This window comes from Uloborus diversus, chromosome 8 (genome assembly GCF_026930045.1).
Source record: "Uloborus diversus isolate 005 chromosome 8, Udiv.v.3.1, whole genome shotgun sequence".
Classification (NCBI taxonomy): Eukaryota; Metazoa; Arthropoda; class Arachnida; order Araneae; family Uloboridae; genus Uloborus; species Uloborus diversus.
The window spans coordinates 87,607,546-87,632,948 of NC_072738.1; the positions used below are offsets into that span (position 1 = coordinate 87,607,546).

The 25,403-nt window shown below is 32.1% G+C and overlaps 1 protein-coding gene across 3 annotated transcripts; it reads left to right on the forward strand.

Annotated features, from left to right (window-relative positions):
- The first annotated feature begins 5 nt into the window (after positions 1-5).
- On the forward strand, positions 6-23,212 carry LOC129227840 (protein LSM14 homolog B-like). Of its 3 annotated transcripts, none has more exons than XM_054862455.1 (8): positions 6-54; positions 4,044-4,213; positions 6,291-6,438; positions 8,880-9,068; positions 12,868-13,032; positions 15,792-15,903; positions 17,025-17,194; positions 22,554-23,212. In XM_054862455.1, exons 1-8 carry the CDS (start codon positions 24-26, stop codon positions 22,703-22,705), a joined length of 1,137 nt encoding a protein of 378 aa, XP_054718430.1. In that variant the 5' UTR covers positions 6-23; the 3' UTR covers positions 22,706-23,212. The 3 variants fall into 3 exon arrangements, with proteins under 3 accessions (XP_054718430.1, XP_054718428.1, XP_054718429.1); XM_054862453.1 differs by lacking the exon at positions 6-54 and adding an exon at positions 373-708; XM_054862454.1 differs by lacking the exon at positions 6-54 and adding an exon at positions 373-708 and having other exon boundaries at positions 4,044-4,207.
- The last annotated feature ends 2,191 nt before the right edge of the window (positions 23,213-25,403 follow it).

Below are 25,403 nucleotides of genomic sequence, written 5' to 3' on the forward strand. Positions count from 1 at the left end.
CGCATGCTCTGAAGAAAAGCATCATGGGAAGGCTTGGTATAAGGGAAAGCTGGAGTAAGCACGAGTGACATTTAACAAAAGGAAACCAGACCCTTAGAATTTGTTTTTCTTTTAAAATTACCTTATGCTTTAGTTCAACCTAATTTATAAAGTATTAGATAAATATTGATTATCTTAGAGGATTTTATCTATTAGTCAATATAATATATTTATTTCAGTTAATAATAAGTAAAGGGAGTTTTTCATGGTTTATCGAATGGCAACACGTCAAATTTACGTAATTTTGGTTCCGTATTCGAAATTTTATTTATGTGTTTTTTATTTCATAAATCTTTGCAAAAGAGATCAAATGATTTTTGAGAATTTTTTTAAATAATTTTTATATGTTGACAGTGATTGCTGCTATCAAAACAAACTGTTTCTTGTATGTTTATTTCTTTTGCTGTGAGCACAATAATTTACATATGTCAGCATTGTGTGCTTTTTATGTAATGTAAAAGCGTAGTAACAGTTTTCTGCAGTTGTTTTGCGAATGCTTTCTTTTGTGCTGTTGAATTTTCTATTGTTGAACGTACAATAACTTTGAAATAATGGGAAGCGTTCCTTACTTAGGAAGTAAAATAAGCTTAATATCTAAGTCAGAGATTCGTTATGAAGGGATATTATATAGTGTCGATCCTAAAGAATCTACTGTCGCATTAGCGAAAGGTAATTCTTATTTTAAATTTTTTTTTAAATGTATAGCAAGTTTTTAAAAGGGAGTCTGGGTAATACTAATGGAAATGTCACATTAAATGAAGTCATTTAGATTGTTTCAGACATAGTTCAATAGTATTTTTATTTTTCAAGTTTCTGTGTGATATAAAATGTTTTCGAAAAATATAGTGAAAAATATTCATTAATTCCGGATGTTATTTCAGCGAGTTTCTTCGCCATTTCCTTTCTAAGTAAAAATTTTGTAGACTCGTTGACAACGATAAGTCATTGTGCATCAGAGATATCATTTCATCCTTTTTAGATTGGAACTAAATAAATGTTTTTTTCATTTATCGACGTTTTATTGGATGAAGGAAAGATATTTTTTTTTTTTTTTTTTTTTTTTTTTTTTGGTTCAAACAAAATTCTGGACTTGGTTGTAAAAACGAGAGTTAAAACATTGTTGCCAAGATTTGGTGTCAAAATGTTTCTTTTAATGTCAAAACGTGTATAATTAAGTGGACTTTTTTATGTAATTTATATTTGAACTTAAGCAGTAAAATTTCAAACGTAGTTTTTAAAAATTATTGAATAACATGCAGTAGTTTAAAAACTAAATAAATTCAAATTTTAAAATTTGACAGTCATTCAAATAAAATGGCTTGTTATAATACTTTTTTATCAAAATTTTCAAAAAATTCCGAATTTTTGCAAGCCAAAAAATAAGTGTAATATTTAAATTCTCTTCAGATAATGAGTAAATCTTGTTTTTTTAATGTTATGCCCTCTTAATCCTCCAAATTGAATGAAATGTGGCCTCATTTCCTTTTGAGATCAGTTATTTTGTATAATTAATTGCTAGTATTAAATTTTTGAATTAATTTTTGATGTTATGTGTCCTTACTGCTTTATAGAACTTGAACTTTTTTAAGTCTAATGTAATTATTTTATCTAGTTGCTTTCTTTAATCAATTCTCTCCCGGCCATTCCCCCCTGCAAGTGCTTTGACTGATTTTATGTAAATCAGTCCTTGTGCCTAGCTGCCAGTTTAATGATATTTGTGTAAGTGAAGCAAGGTTCTTCTTGCAATTTATTTGTTGAATTGATGCCAATGCATACAACTAGACTCAAGTATTGAAAGTCTTAAAACGTTCTGCAAATTTAATCTTAAAATAAGTTGATAGTAAGAAGTATGTAGGTTCCTTTTCCTTTTTTAATTATTGTTTACACCTTACTTACAAGAAAGAAAAATAGTTGTTCAATTTTATAAACAGTCAGACTCAAAAACTTAAATACTGTAAAATACTAAAAGCTAGGTATCATGTATGAAATGTCGACTTTTCAAGAAAAGCTGTATTGAAAAAAAGCTTTGTTTTTAACAATTTGAATGCATCTTAACTTAAAATAACCGAGATTGGTTGGAGTAAGGAAGACCCACCTTCCTCCCCAAGAAGAAAAACTCTTCACATGTGTTTGGCTTTTATGCTGGTTTTTATATTCATTGTCAAATTTCCTCGCAATGATTAGTTTTGGATGTATCTTCCCTTCATGTAAATTTTTTCCTGGTCATACAGCTTATGACAAATTAAAAAACATTTTTTAGGGAGTTCAAGTAACTTTTATAAATTAGTTTTTATCGTTTTAATGTTCATTAAACTTTTAATGTATAGTTCAATCTCAAGTGCATGCTAAAGTTAGAATTTTTAGACATGAAGAAAACTGGTTCCACTTGCCTCCTAAATTTTCCTTACTAGGGATAAGTGGATGTAAGAGTCCCAACTAACCCATAAGTACATTTGAATGAAAAAGATTGCTGTTTAATTCTTTCAATTGAAGAAAAAAAAATCATAGTGTAAAAGATGGTTTTTTTATCGACCTGGTGCATATACATGTTTGAATTACAAAAGATAAAATGATGGTTCTCCTTCGGCTAACTTTGAACAGACATTGTTTTTTGATTTTGTGTTTCAGATTTTCTTTTTCAATGTATGTTTGCTGTATTAGTCTTGAATAATATAGACAAATGCGCTCACGAACAGTGTTCGCAGAAAATATTTGGCTCTGTAGGAAAAAATTTTCAAACTGCTAACGTAAATTAATTTTTTTTTCAAGGGAATTTTTTAAAAAATCCGATTTTATTTATGTTAAGCTTCTCTCCAAAAGCCTTTTAAAGCACATGTGTGAGAAAATAATGGTTTTGGCAGTTTTTTTACAGTTGGTGAAAAATAAACAAGGATATGTTATTGTAAAAAAATTAAATGATTTAAAGTATTTTTTTTATATTTGAATACAAATTTAATTTTTTATTCAAGGATGACTTGAGCAAAAAAATTATTTGCAGAAAATTTTCCAGTTAGGATTTGTGTTAGCAGAAAGCTTTTAATTTTATCTCGCTTCAACACTGCTTTTATCTATGTTAAAGTAAATATATGGCTATAGGTTTCCAATAAATTTCTGATGTAATTGTTTTTGTTTTATTTCTTTATCAAGTAAAACCTATTTCTATCTTACGGAATAATTGGTATATCAATATGAATTTTTTTAAAAAAGTTAAAATATTTTTTATTAATAAAAGTTCAACATAAAATATGTTAAAATTTGTTTCTAAATTTTTATGTAAGGCTTCAAAAAAAATGTTTTCAAAAGATTGAGTTACATCCATCCGAACTAAACCGATTCAGTATTAGACTTGTCTTCATTTCAGTATCTTGCATTAAAGCAGTAATCTTAGTGTCTGTACACTGTTTTAGAGATATCTTATACAATTTCATTAGTACTAATAAGTATGCTTAACTTTTTATGTGCCTTAAAAAAGCGAAAAGAATTAGCTCAAACATTAAAAAAAACGAGTTCAAGGCTAACCAATGACTTTTTATGAGAATCTGAGAAAATGCAGCAATAATTGCAAAAATAAGTTTTTATAGAAATGAAATGTTGTTTTTATCCTTCAGTTCCTGCTGTTGGAACTCTTCACAAGTTGTTCTGACCTAACTATGAAGTTGAAGATTTTAAGTTTTGATTTGTAAAATAGAAGGAAATCACTACATTGCTTCATTGAAACATGGCTATCCACAAGGTAGGCGTATGGGGCTGTGCCATTATTTGGGGGAGGAGACGTTATCTCATTTTTGGGAGGGAAGAGTGCTCTGTAGCTTTTGAAAGGGTGCATCATAATCCTTAAGGGAGTGGGCCCCTGACTAGAAAAGTTTTGAAATTAGTAAACTAAATCAAGTGTTTAATCAAGCATCAACTGAATTTTCTTTAATGAATTAGCAAAAAGTTGATTTAGTGCCTTGTTGATTTGATGTGAAGTAACTCTAGTGTGTTCTTTCAATTTCATTTTGCAGTTCGTTCCTTTGGAACTGAATGCCGTCCCACAGACCGTCCAATTGCTCCCAGAGACGAGGTCTATGAATATATAATATTTAGGGGCAGTGACATTAAAGACTTGCATGTGTGTGAACCCCCACGAAATCAGCATGGACTCCCACCTGATCCTGCTATCATCCAGGTACTTGTAAGCATCTCTCCAATTTAAGTATTTTCTTCTAAGACATTATGAAATTCAAGTAGACAAAATTACAGAGTTGAAATCAATAGAACACATAGACTTTGGTGCCTCTCCCCCTGTAAGATTTAAAAGTGTGCCCCTCCCCCTTAAGTTTTCATTTTAACGTTGTATTTTTTCCCACATTGTGCACCCTCGTACCTCTTGCCCCCCTGTCCTTTTGCATTATGCATGTCCTATGTACGCCACTGGTTGAAACTTTTTGGTTTTGTTTTATAAATGATTTACCTCAGCTTAACTTTTTTTCATCAAAATAAAGATGTGTAATTGAAAAAATAATTCTAAATTCAGTGTCTCATTTATTAAAAAAAATATGTCATTTAAAAATGCATATTAATTTTTTATCATAAAACATGAACAGAAAATTCAAAAGTATGAAATCCTGTGTTACAGTAAAGTTTTGTTCGAACAATTTAATTTAAAACAAAACATATACAGTAGAAAACCAACTATCCGGGAAGTTCGGGACCATAGCTATCCCAGATATCTAAATTTCCCTGTTTTCTGGATCGCTAAAAAGAGCTTTTAGCCGATTGTTTATGAAGCTTTAATTACTATAGTAATTAAATATATATAGTAATATGTATAATATAAATAGTAATACGTATTAAAATAAGAACAAAACAGTTTAGAAATGATTATCAATATCAAAACATTAAAAACTACTAGTGAGAAAATAATTTAAACACCAAAAACCTAAAGTTATTTAATAAGACCAGAGACTCTCATATTCATTTTGAAAAGGAAAGAAAAACGCAAATTTTCGATGTTTTAAAATAAAAGAATGAAGGGAAGGGCAAGAAACAAGTTTTTGAATGTAAATGTGAGATTCTTCTACTATAGTGTATGAGAGAATTTCTTTTCATGAACCTGTTTTTTTTTTTTTCACTTTGTAAAAGTTTGGCATTGGAGATTATTGATAACTATTGCTTTTGCCTATTAAGTTAATACCAATCAAAAGTTAATTTATAAGTTCCTGCAGCCTTATTACAGTCTTGCGTTGAACGATTTCTAGACTCCACCATCAACTATCCAGAAAACTTGAGAACAAGGACACCCATACAGGGGGGCTCGAGCCCCTCCTTTGAAATTAGAACTTCTTTGCTTTTAGTACTTTTTTCTTTGCAAAAATGTAAAAATATTTCTTCTCCAGCCATTAGTGAATAAGTAATTAAAATTGGCAAATTTTAATGACTCTAATCTGTTCTGAAATCAGTTTCCACAGGGAAAATATCCAGTTAAACCACGGAAAATATTTGAGCCCCCCCCCCCCCCCCCCCCCCCTTTGACACTTTGCATATGGGCGCCCATGCTCGAGAATCGCGGCGTTTCAGATGCTTTTGCAACGTCATTTCCTCTGTCAACAGTTTTAATTAAAAGCCATTCAATAAAATATTGCATTATAATGTGACAATATTCATTTCTTTAGTTTTCAGTTGGAATAAAACACAAAATTTTCAGACTTACGTGTGTACTTTTTAGTTCAAGAAAATATTCCGGAAATTTTTCCCTGCGTTAAAGGCAACCCTTTGAAGTTCATTTTTGTTTTCTTTTTTACAGAGTTATAGATGAGTAATATGGTATTTATTAAGAAACTGCTCATTTTCTTTTAGGTATTTCAAAAAAAAAAGCTTAATTTTTCAACAATTGCCGAAAATGCGTATTTTAAAAAAATTGCGGGAAAATCGGCCAAAGGTTGCTGGTTTTCAGGTTTCTCGTATAAAAGGTTCTGCACTGTATTAATGTTACTATTAGTGATACTCAATTTTGAAAAATAATCAATTAATAATTCTGTTGTTAAATCTGTCTCAACTTGTTAAAATACTTTTTTAAAGTACTATAATAAACCTCTACAGAATAGACTTTAAATCTGAATAGGTAATGCTTTATATTCATTTTGTGATCTTTTTGCATTTTCAATGTACTCAATCACAGTGTTCTTAGTCATTGTTAGATTTTCTTTATTTTAATGTTGAGTATTGTTATTAGTACAATAAATTTTATTCAACTATTTACTATATTATAGCACTCTCCACCTATTTCCCATTCCGGAAGTCTTACTTTTAACCAACCATATAACAATATCTGCAGTCTGCCCCAATTTCAGCCGTACTATGCATCTTCTCAATATCCACATTTATCTTCAGTTTTTTCATCGTCCTCTCATTATGGAGGTAAGTATTTCGTCTTAATTTTTTTTATGTTCTATCTTTATTTTGATAACTCGCTGTAGGGGGGAAGGGGCTGTATGGAGAGCGAAGCTGGCATAGGCAGTCTGCTAATGATTTCATTCCAAAATTAGTATTTATAATTTTTTGAAACTATAAAAGCTCTAAATTCTTTTTTAATCTTTTCTTTTTACAAAAATACATTAAACATTAGGATAAATTTTTCAATTATATTTTACTTGCAAATTTCGAAGAAGTCTATTGGGAAAAAGTGTTAGATTATCAATATCGAACTTTAAACAAGGGTGATTGGGTTCCGGTATTTTACTGAATTTCCGGTATTTTCATGTCCAAAAATACCGGAATATAATTATAAATATATTGAGATGGACACCTATCTCTTAAGATGGACAAATGTGAAGATAATTTGTATAACACCAGCTCAAAAGTAACTTTGTAATCCATAAAAAATTTAATTAAATGTACACACAATATTTTGACTCAGAACTATTTAAAACTATGGCAAAGGTGAACCCCCGCCCTCCGTTCTCACTTTGAAACTTTCAGTTATTTTTTCAGGTACAATCACCCCTGATTAAAGAAAATTACTTTTTTCTTTTCGTCGAAATTGTTCGGCTTAGTGCAGAATTAACTATAGTTAAAAACAAACTTGATATTTTATAAGGTTTCAATAAATATATTTGGATTTAAAAAATATATAGCTAAAATTTTGTTTCGGGTTTATTCTAGAGTTAAACCAACATTCTTAAGGGATGGTAATGACTGAAATCTGTGGGTAGAGACATAATTTGATATTTCTTTAGTAAAACATCACATTTGGAAAAAATGATGTATGGAAAAACCAAACAGTTAATTAAATTAATCTGTTACAATCTTTATTTTTTAATTCAGAATTTTAAAAAAATTAGCTTTGGAACAAGGAGCAGTGTGGAAAAATTAATACTGTATATACTCGCGTCGAGAAATTTCGAGAAATTTCGCACAAAAGAGGCTATAATTTAGGGATAGATATATAGGCAATGGAGAATTTCCGAAAGTTTCCCCCAACAATCCTTGAAGAGGGAGACTGAAGCCTAAATATTTTAGAATTTTTGTCCAACTCTTTTAAACAGATGTGAAAGAAGTTAATTCTTGCACATCTTGCTTTAATTTTATATGGTGTGTCTGCAAAATAAAGGCTAAGTAATTACAGTAAAAGACAGACTATACGAAAAGTGCAGGAATTGCCGTATTTGCGAATTTTCCCGACCCTCAATTCTCATTTTTTTTTTTAATTATGTAATATGGTTAGAACAGTTTTATTGATATTAATTCCAAATAAAAGCAACAAGTTCTATACATGTTCTACATTAAAAGCATTTTCTTACGAAGTTTGCTTGAAGCTTGCCTCTTAGTTCATTTATATTTACCTTGAATTTCCCCATAGGTGCTAATGTTAAGTTTTTTAACTGTTCAAAATGAAGTGAAAAGTTGTTCAAATCAAAAAATGAAATATAGGAATGCGATGTCCTCGCAGAGATCTTTCGAACAAAATAAAAATGTGGTCGAATCGGACTATTCATTCAAAAGTTATTACGGGGGACAGAACGACACATTTTCCCCATCTCAATACCCTACTTTCCAATTTTTTATTTTTCAATACTTATTTAATTTTTTTATTTTATTTATTTTTTTATAATATTTTAAAGATGCATTAGGCTTTTTTTGACTTTTGCTGGGAAAGTAGGCTAAAAATGACTAAATAACATATAATACCTTATAACAACCTCTGGTTATAGCAGACCTCTCATTAAAGCAACCGATTTTGTTTGGACAGCATGGGTCGTTATACGAGCATAGACTGTATAGTACATTCTGTAAGTACAAAAAATTGTGATTCATGGCAGCAGTCACTATATTTTGAACAGATTTGGCTGTATAAATAAGTTACATATGTTTTTCATACTTGACTGTTCACATTGAATAAATATTCAATATAAAATATAATTTTGACACATTTTGTTCTGTTTTCAATATTTTTTCACAAAATAGTTTCTCTAAAAATAGTTTTGAACAGGACTTTAAAAACCAAATTTTACCGTAGTGTCCAAAAGCTTGCCAACCCTGCCTTCAATTGTTTGAATAGTCTTTATCATAGTTTATTGGAAAACAAAACTTATAAAAACTTATTGTTAGCTGACCAATAAATTTTCTTAGAGGAAGTTTTTCTCTAAATCATTTTTTTCTTATTGAATCACTTTTTCTCAAGACGTGTTCTTTTCTCCTTTTCCACCATAAAGAATATTTTTGAAAAAAAAATTAAACCTTGCCTTATATCTAGTAAGGGGCACAGGCCCTGTGCTCTCCCCCTCACTCTGGTTATGTCACTGGTATATATTTTTTACAGTTGGATTTTCTTTTACGTAATATAGCTTTTCTCAATATAGGCTGTTCCTCAGCACCTCAGTTATCTCAGAGGAAAAGTCCAACAATGGATGCTGGAGTACAAGTTTCAGTTAATATGTTAGATAAATTTCAAGATTCTTCTCGTGCTAAAGGAAGACTTTCTCAGCCACCTCAGTTACCGAACAGAGGCTCTGCTTCGAACCTTGCTAGAAAATCTGATAACAGAAGAAGTAGGTTTGATGTTCTTTCATGCAAACTAAAATATCTTGTAGTTCTTTTACAAGGGAATTTAACTTAGAATCACTTTTTCAATGGGTTAAACATTAATGTTATCCAAACATTCTGTTAACTTCTATATCGAAAAAATCTATTTCGAAACTTTTTAGAGACATAGATTTTTTTTTCTACTTAAGACTGTTTGTCTCATGAAACAAAGGTTAGGAAGAAAATTATGTTCACCAGGGCCGGATTTGGAAGTGTGGAGGCCCCGGGGCAACGAAGGAGGCCCCTAATCGGGATTCAAAAAGAACATCATATTTTCGAAAATATCAGATACTTTGATATATATCCAAATATTTTTATATATAGTCAACCCTCGATAACTCAAGCCTTGATAACTCTAAATTTTTGATATCTCTAATTTTTTTTATCCCCCTTCGTACTTCCTATACTATCAATGTTAAAATTACCTTGTTTAGTCGAAATTTTCAGTTTTAAGCCCTCAATAACTCGAAATATTTTGCTATTTCACTCGAATTCCATTTCCTTTTTTCTTGTTCCAAAATGCGTGCAAACCTGATTTTATTCTATGGCATTCCAAATTTTCAACATTCCTCTCCTTTTGTCATTTCACCCTCTTCCGTCCGTCCCTCCCTCCTTCTTCTGACTTTTCAAAGTCGCACACCTGCAGGAGAGGAGCTGTGAAATGCTGGCAGGAGGACAGTAGGGGGGGGGGATAGCTGCTTCTTGTTACAGTTCTGCTGGACCCTCATTCTGTTCCATCTTCACATCACGTACAGATGTAAAAAGGAATCATTTCAGATAACTTTCAAAACAGTCCATTTAAGCATAGTTAGCTATGGCAACCAAACGAAAATTAAATACGCTTTCCATTCAGGAAAAGAAACGACTTATTGAAGAAGTGGGAAAAGGTTCCAAAAAGAAAAATAAAATCGCAAAAGAGTTTGGAATTCCACGCAGTACCTTATCGACCATATTGAAAAACAAAGAGGCTATTCTGGAAAAGTGTGCTGATGACTTTGAGAAACGAAAGATAATTCGAGTTAGCGAGTTTCATGATATGGAAAAATGTCTAATGATTTGAATAATGCAGAGCACAAAACATCCCTCTGAATGGAAATTAAATAAAAGAGAAAGCCTTAGCAAATGCTAAGGAATTGGGCCATTTAAGTTTCAAAGGAAGCAATGGATGGTTCGAGAATTTTAAAAACAGAAACATGACATTTCTTAAGGTATGCGGCGAAAGTGCAAGTGTTGATGAGGAAGTCTGTGTGAAATTTAAAGAAAAACTACATTTAATCCTGCAAAATTATGATAAAAAAAAAGTTTAATGCTGACGAAACCGGACTTTTTTTTGAATGCACTCCGGATAAAACCATGGCTATAAAAGGAGAAGCCTACAAAGGAGGCAAGAAAAGTAAAGAAAGATTGACTTTGCTGCTTTGTGCCAATATGGATGGGACTGAAAAACTACTGCCTCTAATGATTGGAAAATCGGCTAAACCAAGGTGGTTTTTCAGGCATGAAATCCTTTTCTTTCGCTTAAGATTCTAACTGTAAAGCTTGAATGACTTCCAAAATTTTTGAAAATTGGCTAAAAGAATTAGAAAAGAAAATGAAAAGAGGAAGTAAAATCATACTGTTCATTGATAACTGCAAAGCCCACAACATAATTCCGAAATTGAATTACATAAAGGTTGAGTTTCTTCCCCCAAACACGACATCGAAATTACAACCCCTTGATCAAGGGATCATTCACAGCTTTAAGATCAAATATTGCCATCAAGTTGTGAAAAAACTTTTGGCTGAAATTGAAAGAGTCAAGCCTTCTGGAGTGATCATATTAGAAGCCATGCCAATGACTGATAAAGCTTGGAATAGTGTAACTTCCTCAACCATCAGAAATTGCTTTAAGAAAGCTGTATTCGTAAAGAATGAAGAGGATGTCCCAGTATGCGACATAAATGATGAAACTGAAATGAGTGTCAAGGACAGATTGGGGACAACTTTCCGAACGTTTGGATTTGAATGAAGTGCAATTCCGAGACTTCGTAAACTTTGAAGAAGTTGCAGTGTGTGGTTGATGGGAAGACCACAAAATTCTTTCTCGAATAACCGCTGGCGATCCAATTTCCGAAGAGGATGAAGAAGAGATCTGCAGTCCTCGCCAAAAACCTACAAAGAAGACCTATCCACTACTGAAGTGCTACGAAGATTCGAATCCCGTCCACATATGACAGACTTTTCGAGTGCTTTCTCATTTAGAAATTGTAGTGGAACGAGAAAAAAGACTTGAATTTGAAGCAAAACTGCATCCATTCTTTTTTAAATGATAAAATATATCAGTAAGTGTTTTGTGAATAATATATGCATTTATTTTCAAAGAGCCATGTATTTTTTTGCATTTATCCCCCCCCCCCAGCTACCCAAGGATTTTTGTTTACTCGAATTTTTTTGATGCTCCCTTCAAATTCGAGATATCAAGGTTCGACTGTATATGTATATATCTGATATTCTCGATCAGCACTTTAATAGTAAATACAACCCCTGACCCATGAAAGTTAGAATATTTTGTAAAAATTTTATTGTGGAGGCCCCAGGGCAGTAGCCCCGCCTGCCCTCCCTTAAATCCAGCCCTGATGTTCACTAAAAGTTGCTACGAAACTCGGAAGGAGCTTAGGTTTGAGGGGTGTGTAGATAGGTCTTTGCCCTGAAGTTCTTAAATTCCATCAAGTTTATTTCAAATCTTGGTTGTAACCGGTAATACAGTTAAATTCAGTTTTAAGTTATCCCTATTATCTGTTGATTACTATTCCTAATCTTTTTAGCTTCAGTAAAAATCATTCAAGGTAAGTGGATTGATTTTTTGCTTTTCTCTGGATTACTTTGTCAAAACGAAAATCCCCTGATATTGCGGATAAAGTTGAATTGCCAAAGAATGAAGATGTACAAAGGCGCAAAAATGTCATTTCTGGTAAATTTAATCTTTCCACAAGCAGAATTCCTGTATTAAACTTACATTAGTACTAAACTCATATAAAGCTTGCTCAAAAATATGAAATAGCATTGCAGTTAACAAAAATGAGCTTTGATTTTAATGTTTTAGGAGATTTTTATGATAAACTAAGATAGTTTCTATATATCGAAATTTCTATACATCAAAATTTTTTCTGGTAATTTGCTACTTCGATATATAGAGATTCGACTGTATTTTGTGTTGCTCTACCAAGGTTTTATGATGCTTAAACAACTTCTTGTGAATATCATTCCATAGTGGCATTTACTCGCAAAAATTGGATTACGTAGAGTCGCAAGTTCGTTACGTCGCAAGTTTTTAACCCGACTGTGAGCCAGTCAGATGCATGTTCCAAACTGAAACTGAGTAGCTTGCTCAGACGTACATTCATGATTGCATATCGGAAAATGTTGTAAATTCAATCAATCAAAAATAATCATTCAAATAAGTTTTTTAGCATCATCCAATCATGATTTGAGGAATTGTAAAATATATTTTACTGAATCGTTTTTTTCTTCATGATAAACTGTAATATTAAATTAGAACTGTGTGAGAACAAGGTGCTTAAAAAACACAAGTAAGTTAGAAACATTATGTAAATCTATCAATTTAAAAATTTGAACTTTTGACAGTATTTAAATCTTTTATCTGATGAAAAAATACAGTTTGAAATGAGTTGACACCTTAAAGATGTCTGATTAAATATATATGAAATATGTGATTTGATATTAAGTTTACTTAACTATTAAGGTTTATTATTTATTTTTCTTTAGATTTTGTAGTTTCCAATTTTACAGATATGTCTAGAAGAGGACGAGCTAGAAGCACTTCGAATATTAGCACAGTTGATACTCTACAGTTTGAGGGAGAATATGATTTTGAATCTGCTAATGCAGAGTTTCGTGAACTGGAAAACAAACTTGCTGAAGCCAAAATTGGTGAACTATTTTCAACTACAAGTGTTTAATTTATCTTTTGCATTGCCCCCCACCCCTTTTTTTTTAATTGCTCCAGGTATTGAAATAATAATCTGTCAATATGACTTGGGTATTGTTTTATATTCTAATATAATTTAAATCTGGATGCTTTGAAAAATTTGTGAAATAAAATGGTACCGATTATAAGATTTCCTTAAAGGGTCTATAGACCCTTAACCTTCAAAATTTTAATCTTTCTGGAAAAAATGTTATGCATAATTTAGTTCTGAACAATTTGATACCTTATTTATTACCATACACAAAAAACTTCAAGTTATCATAAATGCGTAAACTTTCTCCATAGAGATTCACGTTAACAGCAGCTGTTTGTCTCTTTTTCTCAGGTGCCGATTTATCGTTTTGCGTGAATGATATTTCGGAAAGTTTCCTATATATTTCTGTAAAACTTTTTATGCATGTTTTCCTGGTTTATTTTTATGACCTGAACCTAAATTTTAACTAAAAATAAAAGTTGGTCAAAAATATTTTTTTTAAACTAAAATTTTGATATTAATTTTTTTTTTTTTTTTTTTTGAAATTTTATAAGTTTTTAAAAAAGTAAATTTAGGTACAGGTTATAAAAATAAACTATACAAATATGCATGAAAAGGTTTACTGAAATATATAAAAATTTGAGATATCACGCACGCAAAACGAGAAACCGGCACGGACGGCACCTGCAAAAAACAAGGTTAAACAGCTGCTGTTAACATAAATCTCTATGGGGAAAGTTTACGCATTTTTCTGATAACTTGGAAAGTTTTTTGCTTATGGTAATAAATCGGATATCAAATGGTTCAGAATTAAAGTATGCATAACAAATATTTTTCTCAGAAAGTCGAATTTTGAAGGATAAAGGTCCTTAGAACCCTTAAAGCAAAAATATAAGTGTTTAACTCTTATTTGGTAGCAAACGTTAAATCTTACAAATTGAATAAATACCTTTTTGCATAGAAAGTTGCAGAAAAAAAAAATTTAAACATAAAAGCTATCTTCAGGCAGCAAATCCTGTTAAAATTTGCCTTTTTAAGTTTTAATTTGCTGTTACTTAAATCTTATGCTAATACTGTGTAGATTTAAAGCTTTTTTTTTCTTTCTTGACAGAATAAACAGCGAAGGGTTTTTTAAAAACTATTGTGTTCTGTCTTTCTCTTGATTAAATGATGTACTGTTGAAATTGATTTGTAGGAACTCATTATTCTGACTTATTGGAAATTCCTGTGTTAGATTTAAATCGACTAAATCAAAATGTAGAATGGTGGGGAAAGGGCAGCTTAAAATTAGGCAGCTACTTCCTTTTAGGAGCTTGCTTTCCTGTTGTTAAAAAAAATTCATTTATTATCTTGTACAAATAAATCTTTGGATAAAAGTTTGAAACAAAATACATAAATAAAAGAAATAAAACAAGTTACTTAATAAAATTTCTAACTACTTTCTGTTGAAGCAGATATGAAGCATGTCACCCCCTCCTCCTCCCAAAATAGCTTTTGAGGAAAATTCTCTGAACAAAGTAATATTTTTCTTTTCACTAGGGATATGCATTCATCGATTACATACAAAAACAGCATACACATTAAATTTTGCATGTAAACTTCCATTTATTTCCTTGATAAACATTTAGAGGTGCAGTTCACAATCAAGTTGTTAAAAACGAAGTATGCTTTAAGTAATCTAGTTTCTTTGGTACTTGACATTTATTGTCCTAAACTTTAAAAACTATATTCTAAATTTATAATAAACATATCTCCAGCCCCTTTCAACAGTTCTATTGATCTTCAAGATTTGATAAGCTAGAAATTTACTATCTCACCATATATAATGTAAACATACCAATAGTAGCAGGGTTTAAGCAGAGTTCAAAAAATATTTAGCAAAAAAAGCTAAAATGGCAAAAAAAAAAGCTGTAGCAAAATGCTAAAATGTCGATGGTTAATGTTCAAATATCTTTCTAACTGTCTCAATGTGTTTCAACTACACTTGGAAACTAAATTAAAAGTTCAGCTATGACATCTTTTAAAGAAATATGCAGTAGCTATTTTCATTTGAAATTTAAAAAAAATAGAATTGTACTCTTACCATTGTGAAAACATAAGTTTTATTTTTAAAAGTTAACTGGTCGACTCCCCCCCTCCCCCCAATACATGCAGTACTGAGGGGACAAAATGCTCATTAAGCTAATAGTTATTGAACTTACTAGTAATTTAAACACTTAAGCTAAGGTTTCTGACGAGATTAACCTGAATATGACCATGCTAGCTTCCTCTTTAAAATAGTGTATTGTTTCTTTATTTAGTTTTTTACTTAAACAAAAGCAAAAATTACTTGCTTCATTTTCGTATTTTCGATAGTATTTTCGCATTTTGAAAAAAAGGCGACTGTAGCTGCAACCCTGAGTAGTGGCCACTTCAAGGTTTATATTTGAAAAAATAAGATTCCATGTCTCCCAATGGATTCAAACGTTTTTTGTCATCTGTTGCGTATAAAATAATTCTTGACTGTCCTAAATGCTTGAAGCATGTTGACAATTACAAAACCTAGTTGAGGATTATAATTGTGAAGTCTCCTAAAACATCTTTTAATGTTTGCAATGAAAATTCTTATGCTAATCTTAAACTTCATTAAAATGTTGCATTTTATAAATTTAAATGAAACTTTTGTGGAACTTTTATTGATTATGTTCTACCTTGACTTGTTTCAAAGCTATTGACATTTACTTTTAGATGATGCTGTTTCCGATACTGTTCAAGCAGTTGATGATTTAACTGGTTCTTATAATAAAAAGAAATCATTTTTTGATGATATTAGTTGTGAAGCAACACATCGAAACAAAGGGTAACTTTTTTCTGTTATTCTTGCACATATTTTCCTCATTATAAATGCAAATATTTTATGAAATACTGCGCCAGATTACATTACTTGCTATTTTTTCATAGTTAATATGAATAATGGCTAATACAAACTAATTTTCGGAATTTTGTGTTAAGAGTTCAACTGTTATTGTCTTTTGTATGAAAAATATCTCAAACAAAAGCATATAGCTTATGTAACTATTTCGATATAAGTAGGTATTGACTATCGGCCCATAGAAAGAAAAACCTTTTCCACAGTTTCCTTTAGATAGGACTAACAATCTTCACCTGCTACTTCAATTTTTGTAAAGATGGCTTAGTTCTTCATTTGTGGTGAAGAAATAAACTGTTTAGAGTTTGCTAACACTTGTAAGATAGGATTTTTTTTTAAGTTTTTAAACAACACCCAAACCTGCTTTTGTGCAGTGGATAGGTACACTATAAAAAAATGGTTCGAAACTTCACCAGTAGCTATAAAAAATAGTTTTCGCAACACAGTTTAAAAATGTTTCGTATGCGGTGGATAGGGACAGCATTAAAAAAATCTCACTTAAAAAAATAACTTAAACTTATGAAATAACTAGGAATTTCTTCTTTTGAAGGTAGTAAAAATAATCCAAGCAATGATAATTTTGCCGAATCATGGGGCAAAATTTCCTGAATAAGGAAATTTTTTGGGGTCACGGTGATTTCTTATTGGGGTGCCCCTGTGGTTCACTTGAAGATACTACCTCGCACTTGTTTTATAAATCTCGTTAAAAGAGTCCAAATCTGATTGAAATTTTCATGTACCGCACAAAAAATGACTGCACTAAAACAGGTTTGATCTAAAAACTACACAACCACAGATTTCCATAATTCTGTACATCTGTGTTTTAAATATCCATTCCAAAAAGAAATATATATATAATTTGTCATTTTAAGTTTTATGGTTTAAAATTTTTTAATTATTCTAGATGTTTAATTGAAATAGTATGTAAATTTATGCAATTTTTATTTGATTTTATTTAAATATAATTAGACTATAAAAATGATTTGAATTGCTTTGTTTTAACTATGATATGAGTCACACACTGTTCTCACTCGAAGGGTTATCCTTTGTAGGCTGGCTCGATTTGATTGGCGTAACGAGCGCAAACTAAATTTGGAAACGTTTGGCGTCGCTGCACAGAATGCATGGTTCCGTCGTCGACGCATGCGAGGAGGCTTTAGACGCGGTTTTAGGGGTAGGGGTAGTGCTACCCGAAACTCAACTGAACAAATACAAAAAACAGGTAATTTAAAGAGTAATAGTTAAAAAAATATCTTTCATTTATGTTTTGGGATCATATTAATTAGATTAGTCTCCAATGTCTGCTTTTTAAAGTCCTTCCTGCATCATATGCTTTCTTTTAATTTGTGTAAAGCTCTTACGTTAGGTCTATATTAAAGTTATTAGTGTAAATTTATCCCTACGTAGTATAAAATGAAGTCTCCAAAAGCGTCTGCTTTAACGTGCAAACCTAGAAAACAACCCGGCAGATTTCACTGAAATTTTCACAGTATCTTTTTACACCAAAAAGGTTTGCAGAACGGTTCGGAAAAAATTAGAGTATAGTTCGTTTTTCATTCCAATTAAAGCCCAATTTTCACAAATTCCCAAGTATAAGGATGAAATATTACTTGCAGATATTATTGCATATCGTTGGAAAGGGTAGAATTTTCCGCGTTTTACACAATTTGTTTCAATGCTCTAACTTAATTACGGTGGGAGTTATTTCTGTTTTAGCTCTAACTTTTTTAGGCTTAGCTGAAACTTAGGCACTACTTTCTTCATTAAATCTATCAATAAAAAGTGGAGGAATTGTCCCACAGTTTTCTTTTTCACACCATTGGAAAAGGCGATATTTTTTATACTCCAGATCCATCTCAACCTATGGTCGAAAAACTAAGCTTCTATCTCAAAAGAAAAAAAAGTTACAAGCCTTTTTATATCAATTTCAAAAATCTCATTTCGATTCAAATTGTTAACCATTTTCTTTTGCATTTTAAGTCCCTAAACTTTATTTTTTGTTTCCATGGTTATGCTTTTTGAATCCATCTTTCTCGACTTAATTTCTTAAAAGTGTTTTAATATCTGTCGTCATTGTTTGGGTAGGAAATTTTGCATGTTATTATTTAAGCCTGGTTGTTGAATATACGTCACTTGATACAATTTTCATACTAATTCTCTAATTTAAGGGTGAAAAAATACTTGCACATATTAACATTATGTGTCCATCGAAAGCTTTGATTTTTCTGCTGAAGACGGCGCCGGTTCAAAATTTCTAAGTAGAATAAAAAAGAGTTATAAGCTTTTTAGTTCCATGTTCGAAGGCTTTCCTCGACTCAATACAGTATTTAGTGTATCATCTCAACTCCCTGGTGGAAGCTACAATTGCTGTAGTGGTGATTTTTTTTTTTTTTCGTCTGACTGTTCCAGGCTTTTCACAATTTAAATCTTGATGTAACATTTTTTCACAAGATTGGCTAATAATAATAAGCGGATTTGGCTAATTATTTTCCATTTTAATGTAACTTTGATGCAATAAATGTTTTTTTTTTCTTAATTTATTTGTGTTGACTGGACATTTACTCATTATCCAATTGACCAGCAGGAATCTCGCCAAACTTTTTTTGGGGAAAGACTTCAATAGCCTAGGCATTTGTCAATTTTTAATCAATTTTTAAATCTTTTGTCAACATGTAAAATAATCCACTAACTAAATTAAGGAAATCCATATAAACCACAAAAACTTCCATTAATTTGTCTTTTTGCACTTTTGCAAACAATTGCCCAATTTTACTATTTATTTTAGAAACATTTCGGCTGAAAATGTATAGCATCGTTTTATAATCACTAGAAGTATCTCAGTATTTGATAGTGACAATATTTTTTCAACGAAAATTAGTAACACACAGTTTTGGAAGTAGAGGGAAACCTTATCCAAGGTATCTCAAAACTATTTTTAGGAAATTTTGGTAACATTTTAAATCGCAGAAAGAACCTGCACTATTTGAAATTTCCCAAAATTACTAAAGCAAGTATAGGTGGATTACGGGCGGCTACATTTTTTAAAACAGTTTGTACTTCAATAGCCATACAGAGAAGGTTTTAGACTATGTTCAAAGGGAGGAAAATCCTTACTTATATTATGAGTGACTTTGTTTTTATATTTGTTTGTTTGTAATTCTTTCACGCCCTAACAGTTCAATCGATCATCATGAAATTCTTTATAGATATTGTCGGGTGCAGAATAAAACATAGGGTACCTTTTATCCAGAAAAAAAGTGTTTTTTAAAACGAGGCTTATGTTGATCCTTAGATTTATTGTTTGAACTCCAGTTTAATTTTAACTCTTTTAAGTAAGTTCAGTTTCCTTTTTTTTTTTTTTGTATTTGGCAACAGAAGAAAATATTATTACTGTTTATTTTGATTTAAGATTTTTGAGTTGAAGAAGCTGCGACTAACAATATACAAGTAACGATTACAGTGCGGCGCAAAAGTTTAGACAATGAGCAAATTCACACAGATTTCGAAGTCTATTTATTCAGTTTTCCTAAGACTACTTTAGTCTAAGGTGCTATGCATACTATATAATATTTATAGCAATGAAAAGTTGACTTGTGCATTTTACAAGTTTTTACCTTGTAACAAAAAATTAACATTGTCTCAAAAGTTTAGACACAAATGAAATAAAAATTAAATAAAACGGTTTTAAAACCTGCTTGTGCATCCATTCTTTATTAGCTCATAAATACGAGTTTCCATCGAAGAAATTAAATCTTGCATGGTTTGGGGCTCAATTTTGTACCATACTTCCTCAAGAGATCTCTTAAGTTCCGATACAGAAGTGTCTTGTCTACCATTGCTGTAAACTTTGTGACACATGAATCCCCAAAGATTCTTTATAGCGTTGAGGTCTGGGCTACATGCTGGCCAATTGAGAACTTTTATATTTGAATTTGACCAAGATTTTGTTTCCTGCAGTGTGAATCGAAGCATTGTCTTGCTGAAATTCCCACTGAGGGCCCCTATAAGCTCAGCAAATGGTAGGAGATTATCCTCTTGTGTCTTAGTGTAATGCTGTGATGTTTGGCGACCACTGGTAAAGGTCAAAGACACTTGTCCATTGTAGCAAAACGCTGCCCAAACCATCACAGAGCCACCACCTTGTCGGCAACTAAAAAAAACATCTGGGTTCCTTCCATAAGTCATGCCAGTACGATGTCCAGCCATCTGGACCATCCAGATTCCACTTTTTTTAGTTGCTAAATATTACTGATATCCATTTCGATCCATATGATTTCGAGCCCACAACATTCGTTGTGATTTATGATGTGGCTTTAGAGCTGGTTTCTTTTTTATTTTGCAGTGAACCATTGTCCCTGTTTCCAAAATTGGTCTACAAATCGTAACCCTTGATACCGAAAGCCCCAAGGAGCTTTGAACTTCACGAACAGTCATTTGTTCGGTACTTGCTAATCTTTGGATCTAACGATCATCCCGTTTATTCGTCACATGCGGTCTCCCAGATCTGTGTTTTGCTTTATAATTGCAGTGACTTGATACAACTCGATAAATAGATTTCTTTAATCTATTAATTAGCCGAAATTTCAGGAACAAGCTTACCTTCAACTTTCAACTGCCAAATCTTAGTTACCTCATCCGCTTTAATCTGCTCAGCTCGCGGCATCTCGACTACCAAGTGTTATCGTTGGCAGACCTTATGTACAAGAGGTCTGTGATGTCATCTCTTTTAAATTTGCATATATAAAAAAATTCCCAGAAACTCGTAATAGTGTCTAAACTTTTGCAACAAGCAAATTTCTATTTTTATCCAAAACAGTATTGTTAAAGCGTATCAAACAATTGTATTTTGGTTGTAGTATTTCAAAAGAGTTTTTGAATATGTTTGCAGACTTGTATTTCTACTATTGCAATTCTAAATTCTACAGCTGAATAACGTCATTGTCTAAACTTTTGCATCGCAGTGTAATAAGAAAGTCCTAAAAGAAAGACTGATAAAACCTCCCCCTTTTAGATGTACGCATTATAAGCATGCCCTTGTATAGTCCTTTGGCAATAAACAATAGATTTGGATTTATCATTTTACATTTTAGTGGTACTTTTATAAGTATTGTTTTATAATTAAACATTTTAAAATGTAAATTCACCCGCCAAATCCATTTTTATCTCCAGTCTCGCCAGGCGACTATGGAAGAGCATTGGGGAACTATTTTAAATTTTTATGAAACGTTAAATTTCTTTTTGTGTTTTTATGAATTGATGCTAATTAGATTTTGTGGAATTAATGTCCTTATTTAATGAAGACAATGGAGATTTTTTTTTTTTTGCTTTGTTTTTTATATTATCGGACCTATACTCATGAAGATTTTCGGAATTGATCATCACAGAGATGTTCAGAGGGAGTGTTGATGTTATTTGAAAGCGCTGATATCACCATTCTAATAGACTTTAGGGAACATTTTTCTTTCCGAAATGTGAAGTTTTTTGAGCAATCACGATTGCTTATTGTTCTCATTTTGACAGTCCTTGACGTTGGGATTATTTTTCAGCTTGGACCAGCAGCACCACTGGCGCGGCGGCGGCGCGGCTGCTCTATTCCTGAGCACTGTCCCCCGGAATCCACTTCTGCTGGGTGGTGGCGTCCATGTCCTTCACACGCATGCTCATACACACTCGCCAACGCGTGAGCGCCTTTACACACATACACAGGCCTAAGTGCACACACTTAAGCCTGCACACACACAACTATACACACATAACCACCCAGGAGGAGGGACATGCTTGGGGGGGGAGCCATTTCTAGAACCAATAACTCTAATGAGTAGGGTCTTGTCGCAACTCGTGATTGCGAAAAACGTAATTTGAATTCAAAGTTTCAGAATTCAAATTAGATTTATTGTACTATTGTCCTCATTTAAATGGTAACTTTAAAAACTGTTGTGCTTACTCTGAGCTTTCTGATATTTTAAACAGGACCGTGGACGGCGTAGCGCTGGACACCATTTGACGGGGATCAGGAGATGAGGGAAATGTTTGACTTTAAGAATTGTTGATCTCACTCGAATTGAAGTTTTTAAAAGTTACCTGTACTAAATTCCTTAATACTCTTAAATGTTCTCCCGATTTATACTGTGATTTTTTGGGTGTCTGCCTGAATTTGCCAACATTTCTTCCCCCCCCCCTCCCAGTTTTCAGTTTTAATCATCCTTTTTGATATATTAAAGGGGAAGGAAATTCGAAATGTCGGAGAAACGGGACAAACCATTTTTTGATAACGATTTTACATCTGCCTGTGTTGAACATTAACCTGAATCATTAAAATAATCAATATTAACGTGAGCGAAGCCGCATGTAAAAGCTAGTACTAAACATAAATTTGGTTTTAAGCAAGATCTAAAAGCTTGAAACAAATTATTGAGAATAAAACTGTTTCCAGTAACTCTAATATGAAAGTTTTCTATAATTTTTCATTATTCATCTTTTCGCTTAACATATCTTACGCGAAAAAGCAAAAACCTAAAGTTAATTAGTAGAACTGTAATGTTTCAGAATTTAAAGCATTTTCTCTACCCCCTTGTCTGTAGTGACTTTCGATGAAACTCCATCGATAAAGGAAGTAGATGTCCTTGAAACACAAAGTTCAGAGCCTGCAGATATGCCACCCATCATTGAGGTTGTTGTAGAAAAAGAGAAAGATTGGCCTGTATCTGAGGAAAAAACAGAAGCTTGGAATTGATGCCTTCAATCCTAAACAGATGATACCTAAGTTGGGTTGTCTGGTGTTTTAATTTATAACTTGCCATTATTTTACTGGTTTTGTGCATTATTTGTATCATTGAGCTATGCTTTGTTTTACCTGTATAGAACTATTTATGTGTAAATGTTTTGTTTTAAAATTCTATTTGGTACTCCGTATTTTGGAGTGGATTTCGGTTGTTCCGTCCTGTACCAGCAAAATTGTACAGAGGTCCTTTTCCGGGACTCCGGGCCGGAGTCCTGTTAAGATATTGACTTGGCAATATCGGATATTTCAAACCGATTTTAAAATGTATAAAATACCTAATGTTACATGGTTAAATTCCTGAACTGTATGCATTTATTTCTTTACCAAAGTTCCATCTCTAGTCTAAGTTAATCAATGCTGAGAAGCAAGAGTAGGTATTGATTGGCAGTTGAACTCCTTATATTTGATATCTCTTTACAAAAAATGTGATATTTATATATTTGTTAAATAAAATTTATTTTTGAGCAAGTGTAGTCGGAGTTTTGTTATTTCATTTAATACTTTTTCAAAAAATCTATTTCTAAAATAACATTCTATAAGTGTTCCTAATTTGAAATGTTGTAAAGCTCCTTAGAGTTGTTCCCTCTTTAATTTGGTTGGCGAACTTTTTAAAGACAGTCTTCCTCCCTATAATTTGAAATGCTATTAATATAAATTCTTATACAGAATATCATTGCATTAAAGATTTCTACATTCAGCTCCAACACAAAGTTTTGGAAATTCTGCCCCGCGTATAAGATTGCATAAACTTTTACCCTAATTTTTACTTTTGATGTAGTAAAGGAAGTACTGTATTCGCAAAAAAAATACTCAAATCTGCCATAATTTCCATTTTGCTCTTCCCCGATGAATACATAGTTTTTCTTCAACACGACATGTGGATAAGGGCCTAAGAACGTAGAGCCACCCGAGTTAATTACAAAGTTTTTTCATGATTTACGTATGTATTAGTGTGCGCGCGTATGTATCTCGCATAACTCAAACGGTGTGTCCAAGAGAGTTGAAATTTGGTACGTAGACTCCTAGTGGGGTCTAGTTGTGCACCTCCCCTTTTGGTTGCATTCGGATGTTCCAAAAGGGGTCTTTTGCACCTTCTTGGATCAAAGTCATTGTAAATTTCAATACAAACTCTAGTGGTGTTATAATTTAGCAAACACATGGTGATATATTGGCAAGTCGCCTAAGTTTAGCACCAACTTGGCAACAAATTTGGCTGGGGTTTTTTCTGGTTTTATTTTGGTCACTGTTGACGATTTTTAGATAACCATTGAATCACATTAAAATTGCCAATATTGGGAAAATTAATCTAATTTTTTTTTTTTTGCTTTGGTTAGGTTCCCAACAAACTTGGGGTGAAAATAATTAAAGTGGTTTCTTTGCTTACTCCAAGGCACTATTATCATTAAAGTGGCATAAAAGGAAGTAGTGATGCACATATCAGCTAGTTTGGACTCTACTTACATGCTAGTATATGTGGTACAAATAATTATAGACATGTCTTTCTGGGTTACAAAGAGCCTCTTTTTCAGTGTGAAAAGATGGTGATATCTGTGAGCTTTGTTTTAAATTTCTTTGGTCTGTCTTTGCATGCATAAGTTCACATCCTTTGGTATTGAAAAGTGGTTTCTTTGTACCCTCAAAACAAGATTTTTTTTTTTTATAAATTTTGCTTTATAGGTATGAAAACCAGTATGTAGTGGGTAGATAATTTTTAATGCTGTTTTCTTCCAGTCATGTGTCTTTGAAAGCAAGGGGGGGCGAACTTCGAAATTTTATCATTTATTTATAGAAATTGAAGAAAATATAATCAGTGGTGTACCTAGCATGGGTGACATCCGGGGCAGTAATTTGTACTGTCACACCCCCCCCCCCCTTTACAAACACAAAAAAAGAATGTTCTATGTAAACATGACATCATACAATATTCGGGAACAGCTGCATTTGTGTTACAATTAAATTTAAGTTGGCTATATAGTGTACAAGAGAAAAAAAAAACTATGAACGCTTTTTATGTAACTTGCACAAAGCTCATGTGCAGGGTCGTCGCGAGGTCAAAAATGTGAGGTGTACGAAATTGATGGCCCATTAGTTATTTCAAACCAGGGAATGAGGTTTAGTTTCTTGGTTTAAGAGTAAGTCACTACTAGGTCTAAGTATTGACAATATGAAACTGATCTTGAGTACAGTATGATGGGAGGGGGGGGATTGCGGCGGAAATTTTTTAAATTTGTAGTTTTAAAATAGATTTCAAATGAGCTTTGATAATGTCTGGGGAGAAGAGGTTTAAGAGCGCTCCCACGTTGATTTTTCGAAATTGAAACGTTAAAAGACGTAAATGTCATTTCCAAGTATGTTAAGATAGGAAGGTTTCCGAAATTGCAGATCTTTAAACGCAGTTTTAGACAAACTTTGATGTTACAGGGTTCACTCTCGGGAAATTTTTCTAGTCTTAAAAAGGCATTCCAGACTATCTGTGGTTTAGAAAATGTTAGGGGTTGAAGAGGTTCGGGAGCCCAACCGCTGGAAATTTTCGATATTGCACTCTTGAAAACACCTATGTAGGCCATTTTTTGACCAACAATTTCTGAAAATAGAAGCTCTAAAAATGCTATTAAAACTACTTCTTAGAAAGCCATTACAAAAAAATTAT